General features: G+C 38.2%; 1 protein-coding gene across 5 annotated transcripts in view; it reads right to left on the reverse strand.

The window, feature by feature from the left end:
• The window catches only part of RFX3 (regulatory factor X3), a 364,760-nt gene that overhangs the window by 32,594 nt on the left and 313,369 nt on the right, over positions 1-18,797 (reverse strand). For all 5 annotated transcript variants that reach the window (XM_037798627.1, XM_037798629.1, XM_037798626.1 and 2 more), the window contains one exon: positions 17,587-17,795. In XM_037798627.1, coding sequence (XP_037654555.1) covers positions 17,587-17,795 — 209 coding nt within the window. The remainder of the gene's footprint in view (positions 1-17,586; positions 17,796-18,797) is intronic.

Below are 18,797 nucleotides of genomic sequence, written 5' to 3' on the forward strand. Positions count from 1 at the left end.
CCAGGGGTGTATTTGTAAAATGATATAAAATAAATATAGGGAAAAAAAACACAACACAGTAAGGAATAAGGACAAGACTGACATTAACAATCTAAGAAAGCAGTAGAAAGAAAAAAACACCTTGCTTTTGTTATACAGAGGATGGACTCTGCTTCGGGTTTTGGAACAACCAGCTAGCGTGACTTCTTGTTTCATTTTCATCAATCATTCATTAAGTACATATATCATCTATATATTATTTACAAGGAAAAAATGGATGAATCAACTCACAAGCAAACAGGAGAATATCTGAAAACTTCAGAAATTTTCCAAAATTAAAATTTTGATTTTCCAATTACTACTACTGCTGCTGCTGCTGCATCTACTGTTAAGAATGTTGTGAAATCTGTTATTCAACATTGTGCTGGAAGTGCTAGCCAGGGCAATCCGGCAAGACAAAGAAATAAAAGGCATCCAAATTGGAAAAGAAGAAGTAAAACTGTCATTGTTTGCTGATGATATGATCTTATATCTAGAAAACCCTGAGAAATCGACGATACAGCTACTAGAGCTAATAAACAAATTTAGCAAAGTAGCGGGATACAAGGTTAATGCACATAAGTCAGTAATGTTTCTATATGCTAGAAATGAACAAACTGAAGAGACACTCAAGAAAAAGATACCATTTTCAATAGCAACTAAAAAAATCAAGTACCTAGGAATAAACTTAACTAAAGACGTAAAAGACCTATACAAAGAAAACTACATAACTCTACTAAAAGAAATAGAAGGGGACCTTAAAAGATGGAAAAATATTCCATGTTCATGGATAGGAAGGCTAAATGTCATTAAGATGTCAATTCTACCCAAACTCATCTACAGATTCAATGCAATCCCAATCAAAATTCCAACAACCTACTTTGCAGACTTGGAAAAGCTAGTTATCAAATTTATTTGGAAAGGGAAGATGCCTCAAATTGCTAAAGACACTCTAAAAAAGAAAAACGAAGTGGGAGGACTTACACTCCCTGACTTTGAAGCTTATTATAAAGCCACAGTTGCCAAAACAGCATGGTACTGGCACAAAGATAGACATATAGATCAATGGAATCGAATTGAGAATTCAGAGATAGACCCTCAGATCTATGGCCGACTGATCTTTGATAAGGCCCCCAAAGTCACTGCACTGAGTCATAATGGTCTTTTCAACAAATGGGGCTGGGAGAGTTGGATATCCATATCCAAAAGAATGAAACAGGACCCCTACCTCACCTCCTACACAAAAATTAACTCAAAATGGACGAAAGATCTCAATATAAAAGAAAGTACCATAAAACTCCTAGAAGATAATGTAGGAAAACATCTTCAAGACCTTGTATTAGGCGGCCACTTCCTAGACTTTACACCCAAAGCACAAGCAACAAAAGAAAAAATAGATAAATGGGAACTCCTCAAGCTTAGAAGTTTCTGTACCTCAAAGGAATTTCTCAAAAAGGTAAAGAGGCAGCCAACTCAATGGGAAAAATTTTTTGGAAACCATGTATCTGACAAAAGACTGATATCTTGCATATATAAAGAAATCCTACAACTCAATGACAATAGTACAGACAGCCCAATTATAAAATGGGCAAAAGATATGAAAAGACAGTTCTCTGAAGAGGAAATACAAATGGCCAAGAAACACATGAAAAAATGTTCAGCTTCACTAGCTATTAGAGAGATGCAAATTAAGACCACAATGAGATACCATCTCACACCAATTAGAATGGCTGCCATTAAACAAACAGGAAACTACAAATGCTGGAGGGGATGTGGAGAAATTGGAAGTCTTATTCATTGTTGGTGGGACTGTATAATGGTTCAGCCACTCTGGAAGTCAGTCTGGCAGTTCCTTTGAAAACTAGATATAGAGTTACCATTCGATCTAGCGATTGCACTTCTCGGTATATACCCGGAAGGTCGGAAAGCAGTGACACAAACAGATATCTGCACGCCAATGTTCATAGCACCATTATTCACAATTGCCAAGAGATGGAAACAACCCAAATGTCCTTCAACAGATGAGTGGATAAATAAAATGTGGTATATACACACGATGGAATACTACGTGGCAGTAAGAAGGAACGATCTTGTGAAACATATGACAACATGGATGAACCTTGAAGACATAATGCTGAGCGAAATAAGCCAGGCACAAAAAGAGAAATATTATATGCTACCACTAATGTGAACTTTGAAAAATGTAAAACAAATAGTTTATAATGTAGAATGTAGGGGAACTAGCAATAGAGAGCAATTAAGGAGGGGGGAACAATAATCCAAGAAGAACAGATAAGCTATTTAACGTTCTGGGGATGCCCAGGAATGACTATGGTCTATTAATTTCTGATGGATATAGTACGAACAAGTTCACAGAAATGTTGCTATATTAGGTAACTTTCTTGGGGTAAAGTAGGAACATGTTGGAAGTTAAGCAGTTATCTTAGGTTAGTTGTCTTTTTCTTACTCCCTTGTTATGGTCTCTTTGAAATGTTCTTTTATTGTATGTTTGTTTTCTTTTTAACTTTTTTTTCATACAGTTGATTTAAAAAAGAAGGGAAAGTTAAAAAAAAAAAAAAGAAAAACAAGGAAAAAAAGATGTAATGCCCCCTTGAGGAGCCTGTGGAGAATGCAGGGGTATTCGACTACCCCACCTCGATGGTTGCTAACATGACCACAGACATAGGGGACTGGTGGTTTGATGGGTTCAGCCCTCTACCATAGGTTTTACCCTTGGGAAGATGGTTGCTGCAAAGGAGAGGCTAGGCCTCCCTATGGTTGTGCCTAAGAGCCTCCTCCCAAATGCCTCTTTGTTGCTCAGATGTGGCCCTCTCTCTCTGGCTAAGCCAACTTGAAAGGTGAAATCACTGCCCTCCCCCCTACGTGGGTTCAGACACCCAGGGGAGTGAATCTCCCTGGCAACGTGGAATATGACTCCCGGGGAGGAATGTAGACCTGGCAACGTGGGACGGAGAACATCTTCTTGACCAAAAGGGGGATGTGAAAGGAAATGAAATAAGCTTCAGTAGCAGAGAGATTCCAAAAGGAGCTGAGAGGTCACTCTGGTGGGCACTCTTACGCACACTTTAGACAACCCTTTTTAGGTTCTAAAGAATTGGGGTAGCTGGAGATGGATACCTGAAACTATCAAACTACAACCCAGAACCCATGAATCTCGAAGACAGTTGTATAAAAATGTAGCTTATGAGGGGTGACAATGGGATTGGGAAAGCCATAAGGACCACACTCCACTTTGTCTAGTTTATGGATGGATGAGTAGAAAAATAGGGGAAGGAAACAAACAGACAAAGGTACCCAGTGTTCTTTTTTACTTCAATTGCTCTTTTTCACTCTAATTATTATTCTTGTTATTTTTGTGTGTGTGCTAATGAAGGCGTCAGGGATTGATTTAGGTGATGAATGTACAACTATGTAATGGTAGTGTGAACAATCAAAAGTACTATTTGTTTTGTATGACTGCGTGGTATGTGAATATATCTCAATAAAATGAAGATTAAAAAAAAAAAAAAGAATGCTGTGAAATAATTTTCCACATCTTCCAATGGATTTAGGGCAAACTTACATTTTTGCCAACATATTTCTCATGAACACCCAGATCCAAACCTAGCACTGATTTCACTGAAGCATACCAGTAGATTGTAGAGTCATACAACATCTTAATAAGGTGCTTCTCAAATCACATGGAATAAAGGTATGAAATATATGAAAGAACTGTGGAATTTACCCACTACAAAACACTACCTTCTCAAATCACATGGAATAAAGGTATGAAATATATGAAAGAACTGTGGAATTTACCCACTGGCAATCTTCTTTTCACTGCATTTGACTCTGGGATAGACACTGGAAAGCTATTTCCAGGATGCAGTTTTACTCTTAATTATACATCTGTAGTGTATCTATACTGCCTCTTCAAATCACGAAGTAAGGATTAGAGGATTATGGGAAGATGGAGGAGTAGGAAGCTTCAGGGATCAGTTCCTCCACCAAAGTAACTATTAAACTGGCAGGAAGTGTCTGAATCAACTACTTTGAAACTCTGGAGTTTAGTGGAACCCAGGGCAGCATCTAGGGAGGAAGAGGCTAGTAAATCGTGATAAATACCAGAGTTTCACCCAACCTGCAATGGCTATCACCCCCTTTCCCCAGGCAAGACTGGGGACTGCAGCTCACGTTTCTGGCACAGTTTGCCTAGTGACAGAGTGGGTCATAAAGAACTAGTCCTCCAAACTCCAGGGTGTGTGTGGTCTGATGACGGATCTCTACCTTTGATCAGCTACTTTAGATTTCTGAGGTCAGCTTTGAGGGTGACCATTGTTCCAAATCCCCTCAGGCAAAGGCAGCAGCAGAGGAATCTTAAAGACAGTAAACTTCCTCAAAACTATGGAAACAGTTAAAGGGCTGAATTAATTGGGCAAGTGTTGAATCAAGAAAATGCAGCTTAGAAATCCATAGAAGAAGCTCCTGGTGCTCTTGATGGCTTCCCCCCCCAACCCCTTCCCAACATGGGGTGGCACCAGCTTCCAGTCCCATGGTGGGTCCCAGGCCCTGTTCCAGAGAGAGCAGAGTGGCCTCAGCTCGGATACTGGGATGCATGTATGTCAGTGCCAATCTACTGACGGAAGTCTGAAGACTAAGCCAGGGAACTTGGGGCAGAAGAGCAGCTTACAGACAGCTGGGACAGTATGACAAACAATCAAGTTGAAGTGGCCTGGAGCAAAGGACTACCTGCTTAAGTCACTCCAGAGTCCCTAGGAAGTGAGGTCTATTAACAGGATATTCCTAAGCCTCTAGCATCACAAGCAGGCACTGTGGTTCCAGCTCCACACAGGCTCAGATAAGAAAGAGAGGACCTGCATGTTCCATTTGCCTCAGGCTGACTGTCTTGATAGGAGTGCTCAGCTCTGAAGGAGATCACCAGTCAAAGCAGACCCAATTTTCAAAGAGAATGAAAGGTACTTTTTGCCTTGGTTGGTTGTTTAAATTAGCTCCTGACATTTTACAAAATCTCTGTCATATCACCAGCTGGACAAAGACTCAAGGAACAGATACTTCTGGGACTAAATCCCAGAGTTAACACTTTAAAATATTAAAATCCATAGTGAGCAACAAAGATTACAAGCCAAACAGAGAAACAGGAAGTGATGGTCCGTCCAAAGGAACAAGATAAAAATACAGAAATTATCAGTGAAGAGGACTAGACTCTGAACTTAACAGGCAGAAGTTTTAAAAAAAAAAATCTTCAATGTTCAAGGAGATAAAAGAACAGATGTAGAAAAAAATAAAGGATTTGAGGAAAACAATGAATGAATTGGGAATCTCTCTAGAAAAATATTGGAATTGAAGAACACAATAACTGAAATGAAAAATTCCCTAGACAGTTTCAACAGCAGATTGGAGGTGGCAGAAGAAAGAATCAGTGATCTCGAAGACAAGACAACTGAAGCAATTCAGGCTAAGGAGCAAAAAGAAAGAAAGAATAAAAAAGGATGAACAAAGCCTGAGATTGGTGGGAACCATCCAGGATTCCAATATACACACAATGGGAGTCCCAAAAGGAGAAGTAAGAGAGAAAGTGGCAGAAGGAATATTAAAAAAGTAATAGCAGAAAACTTCCCAAATTTGACAAAAGACATGGATATGCATATTCAAGAAGTCCAAACAAACAAAAACAGGATACATTAAAAGAGAACCATGCCCAGACACATGGTAATCAAATTGTCCAATGTCAAGCACAAGGAGAGAGTTTTGAAAGCTGCAAGAGAAAAGGAATGCGTTATGTACATCGGAATTCCAGTAGGATTAAGTATTGATTTCCAATCAGAAACCATGGATGCAAGAAGACAGTGGTATGAAATATCTAATGAGTTGAAATAAAACAAATGCCAACCAAGAATTTTATATCCACTGAAATGCTCTTTCAAAAATGAGAGGGAGATTAAGAAATTCCCAGGTAAACAAAAGCTGAGGGAGTTCATCACCGTGAGACATGTCCTGCAAGCAATGTTCATGGGAGTTCTTCAGACTGAATGGAAAGGACACTAAACAGTCGATCAAAGTAGTACACAGAAATAAAGACTTCTGGTAAAGGTAACTGTATGGATAATTATAAACGTCAGTACAATTGTATTGCATTTTTTGTTATGTAACACCACTTCTCACTTCCTACAAGCGCTAAAATGCAAATGCATCAAAAGTAATGATACAGAGAAACTAAGACGGCGGCTAGGTGAGACAGGGCAAAAAAACACCTCCGTGAAAAACACTAGATAAAAACCAGAAAGTGACCCAGAATACCGGTTACAGCGATGCGCCAGCTGGATGAGGTCTGCTAGTTCCACAGGAGACGTATACTTGGTGAAACTGGGAATCTGCATTCTGAAACAAGTGAGTAAGCTGGCTAGAAGACCCGGAGCCGCGTGGTGGTCTGGGGAAGCCAGGGTTTGGCGTTTGGAGACCGACTGGCTCTTTAAAAAAAAAAAAAAAAGGGAAAAACCTAGGAGCAGCTGCAGTTGCGATAGTGGGAACCACGCAGTAAAACACAGCAAGAGGGGGCTGGGCTGGCCTCTCGGTGTCTGGATTGGAAGATAGCCTACTGAAGATACCCTCGGGGCCAGGGGAACGGAGGGGAGAGCCGGAAGCTGAAAGAAACCCCGCGGCTAGCAGCTGGCTCCCCAGAGGGCTGGCTAAACTCCTGCCCGGGGCCGTGCCCACAGCCCAGAGCGCCGGCAGTTGCCCCGGAGCTGGGAAGGAGGAACTGTGCAAGGAGGGGGGTGTTGAGACGCCTCATTCAGCCATCTTTGCATCAGGCTGAAAGTGCCCCAGCACGACCCGGTGGCCCAGGGCTTCCCTTGAGGGATGGCGCGCATGGGTGATGTAGCACGGCATTCCCTTGGCAGAGGTCCTGGAGGATAGCGGCTGGGCAGGGGGACCCGCTTGGAGAACCCAGGGACACTATGCCAAGTCCGGTGGTTTGTGGGACAGCCAGAGAGAGGGTCTGGGGCTGCAATGAAATGAAGGCTTAGACTCTTGCGGTGGCCTTGAATCTCTGGGAACCTGGGGGATTTGAGTATTAAAGCTGTCCTCCCTCCCTGGCCACCCGTACACATGCCCCACATTCAGGGTGGATGACTCCAGCAACATACCCAAACTGAGTTCTCCCACTGAACCCCACAAGAATCACTTCCCCACACACCATGGGGACAAGTTGGAGAACTGACTTGAGGGGTATAGGTGACTCACAGACGCCATCTGCTGGTTAGTTAGAGAAAGTGTATGCCACCAAACTGTGTTTCTGAAAAATTAGATAGGTATTTTCTTTTTTTTTACAACTTGAAAGAACCCTATCAAGCAAAGCAAATGCCAAGAGGCCAAAAACAACAGAAAATCTTAATGCATATGATAAAACCAGACAATATGGAGAATCCAACTCCAAACACACAAATCAAGATATCAGGAGAGACACAGTATGTGGCACAATTAATCAAAGAACTACAATTGAGGAACGAAAACATGGCAAAGGATTTAAAGGACCTCAAGAAGACCATGGCCCAGGATATAAGCTACATAAAGAAGACCCTAGAAGAGCATAAAGAAGACATTGCAGGAGTAGGTTAAAAAATAGAAGATCTTATGGAAATAAGAGAAACTGTTGGCCAAATTAAAAAGACTCTGGATATTCACAATACCAGACTAGAGGAAGCTGAACAACGTCTCAGTGTCCTAGAAGTCCACAGAACATAAAATGAAAGAACAAAAGAAAGAATGGAGAAAAAAATAGAAAAAATTGAAATGCATCTCAGGGATATGATAGATAAAATAAAACGTCCAAACTTAAGACTCATTGGTGTCCCAGAAGGGGAAGAGAAGGCTAAAGATCTAGAAAGAGTATTCAAAGAAATTGTTGGGGAAAACTTCCCAAACCTTCTACACAATATAAATACACAAAGCATAAATGCCCAGCGAACTCCAAATAGAATAAATCCAAATAAACCCACTCCAAGACATATTCTGATCAGACTCTCAAATACTGAAGAGAAGGAGCAACTTCTGAAACCAGCAAGAGAAAAGAAATTCACCACATGCAAAGGAAACAACGTAAGACTAAGTTGTGACTACTCAGCGGCCACTGTGGAGGCGAGAAGGCAGTGGCATAACATGTTTAAAATTCTGAGAAAAATTTCCAACTAAGAACACTTTATCCAGCAAAACTCTCCTTCAAATTTGAGGGAGAGCTTAAATTCTTCAGACAAACAAATGCTGAGAGACTTTGCCAATAAAAGACCTGCCCTACTTCAGATACTAAAGGGAGCCCTACCAACAAAGAAACAAAGAAAGGAGAAAGAGATATAGAGAATTTTAACAGACATATATAGTACCTTACATCCCAAATCACCAGGACATTCATTTTTCTCTAGTGATCATGGATCTTTCTCCAGAAGGGACCATAAGCTGGGACATAAAACAAGCCTCAAGAAATTAAAAAAAAAAAAAAAAAATTGAATATACTCAAAACACATTCTCCAACCACAATGGAATACAAATAGAAGTCAATAATTTTTGAACTGTAACTCCACTATTTACTTCCTACATGATATAAAATACACAAACTCTAATGACAAATCAGTGGTTTTTAACTCAATGTAAAATATGTAATTTTAGACAACTATATAAAGGTGGGGGAATGGAGGAGTATAGGCACATAGTTTATGTGTCCTATTGAAGTGAAGATGGTATCAAAGAAAAACAAGATTGAAATGGATTTAAGAGGTTAATTTTAAGCACCACAGTAAGCACAAAGAAATTATCAGAGAATATAACCATAGAGATGAAAAGTACAGTCCGGGTTAAGAGAAATGGGGGAAGGGGCAATGGGGAGTTAAGAAATGAGTGTAGGGTTGCTGTTTGAGGTGAAGGGAAAATTCTAGTAATGGACGGTGGGAAAGAGCATTACAACATTCTAAATGTGATTAATCCCACTAATGGAAGGCTAGGGAGGGGGTGGAATGGGAAGATTTAAGCTGTATATATGTTTCCACAACTGGGAAAAAAAAAAAAAAAAAGACAGTCTAAATAGATGACAATTGAATGCCAAGGATGAACTTGGATGGGATTGGAGGATAGAGGACAGGTGGCTCAAAGGGACACAGTTGAGACATAAGGAAAAGGAAATACAGAATGTAAGCTTTGTATCATTGTTGAATCTCTTGTACTTCTTAGCTGCGCTTAATGGGAATGCATAAAAGAATGTTCTTGTTCATGGGAAGTGTATACGTGAATAATAGTGTATGTTCAAGGATGTGTGCAGCTAGCTGTCATATGTTCAGAAGATAGAGCAATAGATAGGGAGGGAGGGAAAGAAATAATGATGTGACAGCACGTTAAAGTGGGTGGATTGAGCTATCGGGGGAGGGGGGTCAGGGTATGATGGAATTCTGTGTATGGGGTTAGTATTGTTTTTGCAACTGTTCGTATAACTTCTAATTTATTTCAAAAAAAAAAAGTAATGATAAATGTATTGTTTTGGGGAATGTATTGTGCCAGTTTGAATGCATTATGTCCCCCAAAACACCATTATCTTTGATGCAATCTTGTGTGGGCAGACACATTAGTATTGATTGGATTTTGGAATCCTTTGGGTGTTTCCATGGAGATGTGATACAATCAACTGTGGACAAACCTCTGGTTGGATAATTTCCATGGAGGTGTTGTCCCACCCATTGAGGGTGGGTCTGAATTAAATTACTGGAGCACTACATAAGCTCAGACAGAAGAAGCAAGCTTGCTACAGCCAAGAGGGACACTTTGAAGAATGCACTGGAACTGAGAGAGGAGCTTCAGCTTACAGAGACATTTTGGAGACAGCCTTTGAAAGCAGACTTTTGCTCCAGAGAAACTAGGAGAGGACAAATGCCCCAAGAGCAACTAAGAGTGACATTTTGAAGAGAAGCTGAAGCCTAGAGAGGAACATCCTGGGAGAAAGCCATTTTGAAACCAGAACTCTGGAGCAGACACCAGTCACGAGCCTTCTCAGATAACAGAGGTTTTTCGGATACCAACGGCCATCCTTCAGTGAAGATACCCCCTTACTTTGGACACTTTATGGCCATAAAACTGTAACTTTGTAACCAAATAAACCCCTTTTAAAAAAGCCAATCCAACTCTGGTGTTTTGCCTTCCAGCAGCATTAGCAAACCGGGAAAGATTTTGATACCAGGAGTGGGGTGCTGCTGCTGAGTTTGCAAATACCAAACATGTTGGAATGGCTTTTTAAATGGATAAGGGGAAGATTCTGGGAGAACTGTGAGAAGTTTGATAGAAAAGGCCTAAACTACTTTGAAGAGACTGTTTGGGGAAATATGGACTCTACAGATACTTCTGATGAGGCCTTGAACAGAAATGATGAATGCGTTGTTGCAAACTGGAAGGAAGGTGATCCTTGTTTTGAAATGGCAGAGAATTTGGCAAAATTGAGTCCTGGTGTTGAATGGAAGGCAGAATTTGAAAGCGATGACCTGGAATATTTAGCTGATGAGCTCTCCAAGCAAAATACAGAAGAAGTAGCCTGGCTTTTATTTGCAGCTTATAGTAAAATGTGAGAGGACAGAGATAAGCGGAGAAATGAACTCTTGGTTTCAAAGAAACCAGAAATCAATGGCCTGAAAACCTCTGGGCTTCCAGGGGGTGAAACCCCAGAAGCTACAGCCCAACATGAGGATGTAACCAACCAAACATGGAATCCGGCCACCATTTCAGTACAAGCCAAGACTGGAGAGGGAGTTAAGCAGAAAGGATTTGTGGAAAGTCCTATTTCTGACGTCTTTGATCCCTGTGCGCTTCATGCAAAGCCAACAGAATTTCTGTGAGATCTTTACAGATGGAGATGCTGCCAGTCTGGACCAGAAGAGACAGATAAGGAACAAATGGAAGGAAAAATTTCTTCAAAGACAGAGCCATGGAGGTTGAGGTCTAGAGTCAAGAGGTCTCGGGCTGGGAGAACAGAGTGGCCCACATGCATGGAAAGGATAACATGTTCAAAGTTTCACAGATCCACAGCTAGAGGGAAATTATTCCTAGAAAGAGTGAGCTTGCTACAGCCAAGAGGGCACTTTGAAGAATGCACAGGAGCTGAGAAGAGAGGAGTTGCAGATGAGAGACAGTTTGAAGACGGCTGTTGAAAGCAGACTTTGGCTCCAGAGAAGCTAAGAGAGGACAAACACCCCAAGAACAACTGAGAGTGACATTTTGGAGAGAAGCTGAAGCCTAGAGAGGAGCATCCTGGGGGAAAGCCATTTTGAAATCAGAACTCCAAAGCAGAAGCCAGCCATGTGCCTTCCCAGCTAACAGAGGTTTTCCAGATGCCATTGGCCATCTTCCAGTGAAGGTACCGGATTGTTGATGTGATACCTTGGACACTTTATGGCCTTAAGACTTTAACTTTGTAACCAAATAAATGCCTTTTATAAAAGCCGGTCCATTTCTGGTATTTTGCTTTCCGGCAGCATTAGCAAACTAGAAAATGTATAAAGATATAATTTGTAACAAGTACAAAAAAACGTGTGGGGACAGAGAGGAATAGGAATAATGTATGTGTGTGCTATTGAAAATAAATAAGTTGGTGTCAAATCACATATGACTGTTACAGATTTAGGATGTTAAATTTTAACCCTGTGGTAACCTCAAAGAAAATACTTGAAAAATATATTCATAAAGAAATGAGAAGAAACTTAAAATGGTACAATACAAAAAAAAAAAAAAAAAAAAAAGAAAAAACAAATAAATATGGAAGTAGGCATTAACGAAAAAAATTGAGGGTCAAAAAGGTATATGACTTACAAAGACAAAAGCAGCAAATTTAAGAAGAAAGTACAGCATTATCAGTAGTTATAAATGTAAATGGAATAAACCCTCCAGTCAAAAGGCAGAGATTTGTAGAATGGATAAAACAGCATGACCCAACTGTATGCTATTTTCAAGAGACTCACCTTAAATTCAAAGATAAATAGGTTAAAAGTGAAAGGATGGAAGGAAATATGCAATACCAGTATTAACCAAAAGAGAGTACGGGTAGCTATACTAATATCTGATAAAATAAAATTTAAGTCAAACCTGCTACGAGGGACAAAGAAGATCATTATATAGTGATAAAGGGGTCAATTCAATGAGAAGACATGACAATTACAAATATGAAATATGAAAAATAATAAATATAAAATTCAGGGCACCTAACAGTAGAGCCCTAAAATCTATGAAGCAAATATTGACAGATCTGAGGGGAGAAATAAATGGTTCCACATCAAGCATAGGAGAGTTGAATATACCACATTCACTAATGTATAGAACACTTAGACAGAAATTCAATAAGAAAACACAGGACTTGATCGATACTCTAAACAAGCTAGACCAAACAGCAGCAGAATACATTGAGAAACATTCTTCTCAAGTGCACCTGGATCATTCTCCACGATGCACTATATGTTAGGTCATAAAATAAGTTTCAATACATTCCAAAATACTAAAATAATACTATGTATCTTCTCTGACCACAATGTAATGACATTAGAAATCAATAACAGAGGAAGAAATGGAAAATTCACAAATATGGAAATTAAACAATGTATTCTTAAACAATCAATGGGTCAAAGAAGAAATTACAAGGTAAATAAGGAAATATGCTGAGATAAATGAAAACACAACATACTAAACTTTATGGGATGCAAGAAAAGCAATGCTGAGAGGGAAATTTATTCCTCTGAATGATTACATTAAAAAAAAAAGATCTCAAATCAAAGACTTAAACTCAAAACTGGAGGAGCTAGAAAAAGAAGAGCAAACTCAAACCCAAAGTGAGTCAAATGAAAGAAGTAATAAAGATCAGGGTGGAGATAAATGAGAAAGAGAATAAAAAGTCACAGAAAAAATCAACAAAACCAAAAGTTGGTTCTTTGAAAAGATATATAAAATCCACAAACCTTTGGCTAGACTGACAAAGAAAAAAATAAAGAGAGCAAATAACTCAGAAATGAAAAGGGGGATATTACTACCAACTCCACAGAAATATAAAGGATTATAAAGGTGATACTACAAACAACTGTACAGCAACAAATTAGATAACTTAGAAGATGTGCAAATTCCTAGAAACACAGAAACTACCTACATTAAATCAAGAAGAAATAGAAGAGCAATCCAATAATTAGCAAAGAGATTGAAGCAATAATCAAAAACTTCCTAACAAAGAAAAGCTTAGGACCAGATGGCTTGACAGGTAAATTTTACCAAACATACAAAGAGGAATTAACACCAATACTGCTCTAACTTTGCCAAAAAATTGAAGAGGAAGAATTACTCATTAACTCATTCTATGAGATCAGTACTACACCCTTATACCATAGACAGATAAAGATACCAGAAAAAAACTACAGACTAATATCCCTTAAGAATATAGATGAAAAAATCCTCAAGAAAATACTAGCAAACCAAAACCAAGAGCACATCAAATGAATTATATACCATGATCCAGATATGCAAGGGTGGGTCAACATAAGAAAATCAATAAATGCAATAAACCACATTAATAGAACAAAGGAAAAAACATATGAACATCTCAATTGATGCAGAAAAGGTATTTGACAAAATCCAGCTTCTCTTCTTGAAAATTAAGAATAGAAGGAAACTTCCTCAACATGATAAAGGGAATATATTAAAAATCCACAGCTAACATCATACTCAATGGCGAATGACTGAAAGCATTCCCTCTAAGATCTGGAAAAAAAAAACAAGGATGTCCACTGTCACCAATGTTATTCAACACTATAATGGAAGAGAGTTCTAGCTACAGCAATTAGGCAAGAGAAAGAAATAAAAGGCATTCAAATTGGAAAGGAAAAAATAAAACTTTCCCCATTTTCTGATGACAAAATCCTATAAATACAGAAAATCCTGAAAAATCTACCACAAAGCTACTGGAACCAATAAACAAATTCAGCAAAGTTGTGGGGTAAAAGTTCAAGATACAAAAATCAGTAGTGTTTCTATACACTGGTAATGAACAACCTAAAGAGGAAATCAAGGAAAAACATCCATTTACAAGAGCTAATTAAAGAATCAAATGTCAAAAAATAAGTTTAGCTAAGGATGTGAAGGACTTGTACACAGAAAACTACAGAACATTGCTAAAAGAAATTAATGATGGCCTAAATAAATGGAAGAACATTCATGGATTGGAAGACTAAATATTGTTAAGCTGTCAAGTCTACCTAAAGAAATTTATACATTCAATGCAATCCCAATCAAAATTCCAACAGCGTTCTTTGCAGAAATGGAAAAGCCAATCATCAAATCTATAAGGAAGGGTAAAGGGCCCCAATAGCCAAAGCTATCTTGAAAAAGAAGAATGAAGTTGGAGGACACACTTCTGATCTTAAAACTTATTACAAAGCTACAGTAATCCAAACAGCATAGTACCAGCACATACAGGCCAATGGAATTGAATTCAAAGCTCAGAAATCAAGCCTCATTTATGGCCAACTGATTTTTGACAAGAGTTCCAAGTACATTCATTTGGAAAAAATAGTCTTTTCAAAAAATGGTGCTGGGAAAGCTGGATATCCTTATGGAAAAGAATGAAGGTGGACCCCTACCTCACACCATATACAAAAATTAACAAAATGAATCAATGACCTAAATGTAAGAAACAAAACTATAAAACTCCTAGAAGAAAACATAGGGAAACATCTTTAGTATCTTGTACTAGGCAAGGGTTCCTAATACATCAAAAACAAACAAATAAACAAAAAAACATGAGCAGCAAAAGAAAAAATAGATAAATGAAACTTCATCAAAATTATAAGCTACTGCGCATCAAACGACATTATCTTGAAGGTAAAAAGACAACCAATAGAATGGGAGAAAATAATTGGAAACCACCTATCTGATAAGGGTTTAATATCCAGAATATATAAAGAAATCCTATAACTCAAAAGACAACTCAATTAGAAAATGGGCAAAAGACTGGAAAAGATATTTCTCCAAAGACATACAAATGGCTAATAAACACATGAAAAGATGCTCAACATCATTAGCCATGAGGCAAATGCAAATTAAAAGCACAGTGAGATGCCATTGCACACTAGAATGGCTACTATTAAAAAAAAAAACAGAAAAAAGCAAATGTTACAGAGGATGTGGAGAAATAGGAAAACTCATTCATTGTTGATGGGAATGTAAAATGGTACACCCACCATGGAAAACAGAGTTTGGTGGTTTCTCACAAAGCTAATTATAGAATTACCATATGACCTGCAATCCCACTTCCAGGTATATACCCAAAATAATGGAAAGTAGGGACTTGAACAGGTATTTGCACACTGATGTTCATAATGGCATTATTCATGATTATCAAAAGATGGAAGCAATCCAAGTGTCCATCAACTGATGAATGGATAAACAAAATGTGGTATATACATACACATTTTGTGTTATTCTGCCGTTAAAAAGGAATAGTGTTCTGATACATACAACAACATGGATGAACCATGAAGACATCATGTTGAGTGAAATAAGCCAGGCACAAAAGAACAATCATTGTATTATCTTACTGATACTAAACAATTAGAATAAGCAAATTCATAGAGTCAGAAATTAGAATACAGGTTACCAATGGCTGGGGTGGGGTAAGGAAAGGGGGGTTGAGGCTTAAATTGTACAGAATTTCTATGTGAGTTGACAGACAAGTTTCGGCAATGGACGGTGGTGACGGTAGCACAACACTGAGAACCTGGTCAACAGCACTGGATTATATATTTGAATGTGATTAGGAGGGGAAGTTTTGGTTGGTATATGTGTTAATAGAACAGAAATTAAAAAAGAAAAACAAAACAAACATAGGACTGTACAACACAGTGAACCCTATTGTAGGTGATGGATTATACTTAATAGTACAATTATAAAAATGGTCTTTCACAAATTTTAACATACGTCCCAGTAAGCGTTAATAATAGAGTGGTATATGGAAACTCTGTATTTTACACAAGATTTTTCTGAACACATACAGCTTCTGTATTAAAAAAAAAAACAAGAAAAAAGGATTAAACCACATCAGTTGAAACAGAAGCCACTCACATAAAATCAAAGTCACTACTATCACAAAAGATGTCTAGTTTGATCTTTAAAAAGATGGTCAAAACAGTCTGGCAATTATGTAGACTGGCCTTACTAGGTTCACAAGTTCTACCAGCTCCTAACCTCTATTACTTATTCCTAGTACTCCTCTACTCACAACTAGCTTTAGACTCACAACTGATATCCAACAGCAGTGCATCAACAGCCACAGTCAGGGTATATATATTTGTCACTACTTTCTTCTATGTGCATGACTGCACAGGATCTAAATGAAGGACTGCCTAAATGTCACAGCAGATATGGCTTTTAGGCCCAAGTCAGAGGGACCACCTTTATTTAAAGAAGCAAAAAGATGAACTGTCACCACAAGAACAAATGCCAGGATTGAAAATACAACTTATGCAATTTATCTTATGAAATGGAACTCCAATGACAATACCATCATATATATATAATAAATGCTGACTTATACAGGCCCTGCTTTTAATCCTGTGGCAGAGCTATGATTAACAGCTCACTTCATCACTTGATATCATTTACCGTGTAATCAGAAAGCCTTTCTCTTCTGGCATTCTTTTATGTCTACAAAAATGTTCATTTATATTTGCATTATTTTAGTAAAAAAGGGATTCACATTATTAAAAAGCTAATTATTCGCTGTCTACTAGATTATTGGTTCTTAAACTGGCTGTACATTACAATCACCGGGAGAGCTTTTTGAATAAAAAATTCCTGATCATCCTATTCCTAATCCCTGTCCCTTGACACCAAGATTTTGATTTAGTTCTAAAGTAGCATGAAAGATTTTATTTATTTGTTTTTTTTGTTTTTAGCTAATTCTGATATGCATCCAGGTTTGACAACAGTTGTGGTAGATAAAATTAAGAAAATAACTAGAAGGTTCTAAGCATGCATCAGAATCACACAGATTGCTGTGCCCCCCTCTCACAGCTTCTAATTCAGATTAGATTTGGGAGAAGGGCTTAAGAATTTGCATTTCTAACATACTTCCAGGTGATACTGATGCTACTGTCCTAGGGACCACAGTGTGAGAATCACTGAACTAGAGAACAAAAAGAAGAGTGGTGCTACGGCCTCAAGGCAGAAGCCTACATAAGGTATGTTTGCTGTACACCTTTTCTGATTATTGCTGAACACATTATCTAGAATGGAATCTTAAAAAGTTCCCATCCAAAAACTTATAGGGCTTTGAGCAAGAGGTTTTTATTTCTTAGCAGAAAGTTATTTCAATCCATTTGGTACAATTCCATGATGTTGTAATCCTTGAATTGGGTTGATGATAGTCACAATAGAGAGTTTCTGCAAACTCAAGTTTTTACTCACTTCTTTTCTTTTGTATGATGAGCATGCACAAACACATATTTGCAGAATATACAAAATTAAGTTTAGGAAAAATTAAGATGTTACCTGTAGAAAGACCATTTTAACAGAAATTGCCTGGCGGCTTTAGGAAAACTGGGTCTTCCTTCATAGGGCTTCAGTGCTTGCATCATCACATTGTCAAGCCAGGCAGCCCACTGCTCTAGGGTGCTCTGCTGCTGAAGAGTCATCTTGAAGTCTGTTTCTAGTCTCTGAACCATGTTGTCATCACACTGGCACACCCAGGAAGCCTGCTCCTGGGACAGAACACAGAAGACCAAAGAAAAAGTTCAACTCACCATCTTTTCATTGAATGTCAACATATAAACCATATTCACAAATGGAAGATTATAATGCAAGCTTCAAACAATTAAATGAGTCAAGAAAATGAACAATTGTTTGTAAACTGTTAAAGAAAACACCTCCTTTATTAGTTTTAGGGGTTTAACGTTTCTCCTTGCTCATTCTGGTACACGAAAACACAATGTGACATATGAACATGACTTGGTTTCCCTACACCACCTAGTTTGTGTAAAAGACTAAAATACATGATTAATTAAGAAGAATAGAAGCCTGAACCTACAGCATGCAGTCTTTCATTACAGTTATTCTGTTTTTACAATGACTTCAAAAGTTCTCTCTTCATTCCCCAATCAAATAAAACTTTAAAGCTAATTCATTTGAGAATATTAAGGGTAACTCAGAATGGATAAACAGATTCAACGGCAAAAAGGGATCACTTAAGATTAAAACAGAAACAAACACTGGAATGGTATAAGCATATGCTATGAGTTTTATGGACTGGGAACTAAAATCTCAAGGGCTATCAAGACAAGGCTTTAAATGCAAATTAATTCATGGAACTGAAAACAAAAATAACAACAAAAACACACTTGAGAAAATACAGACATGCTACTTGCCAAGAAACTTGATTATTGCATTTTTCCTTCTGGTTCCGCTTGGGAAGTTTCAAATTTGGTAAAAGCAATGAAAATAGGAAATTTTAAGACTACTTTCAGTGGTTGCCATTCATTTTAAGATATTTTCAATGTTATACTGTTATTCTAAAATTTAAAAAACCCACTATTCTCGCAAGGTCAAGATAAAATTAATTGGTTAGGGAGAACCTAAGACGGTGGCTAGGTGAGACAAGGTTAAAAAAAACACCTCCGTGAAAAATACTAGATAAAAGCCAGAAAATGACCCAGAACACCAGTTCCAGCGATGCACCAGCCGGACAAGTTCTGCTAAATCCACAG

Source organism: Choloepus didactylus, chromosome 10 (genome assembly GCF_015220235.1).
Source record: "Choloepus didactylus isolate mChoDid1 chromosome 10, mChoDid1.pri, whole genome shotgun sequence".
NCBI classification, from domain to species: domain Eukaryota; kingdom Metazoa; phylum Chordata; class Mammalia; order Pilosa; family Megalonychidae; genus Choloepus; species Choloepus didactylus.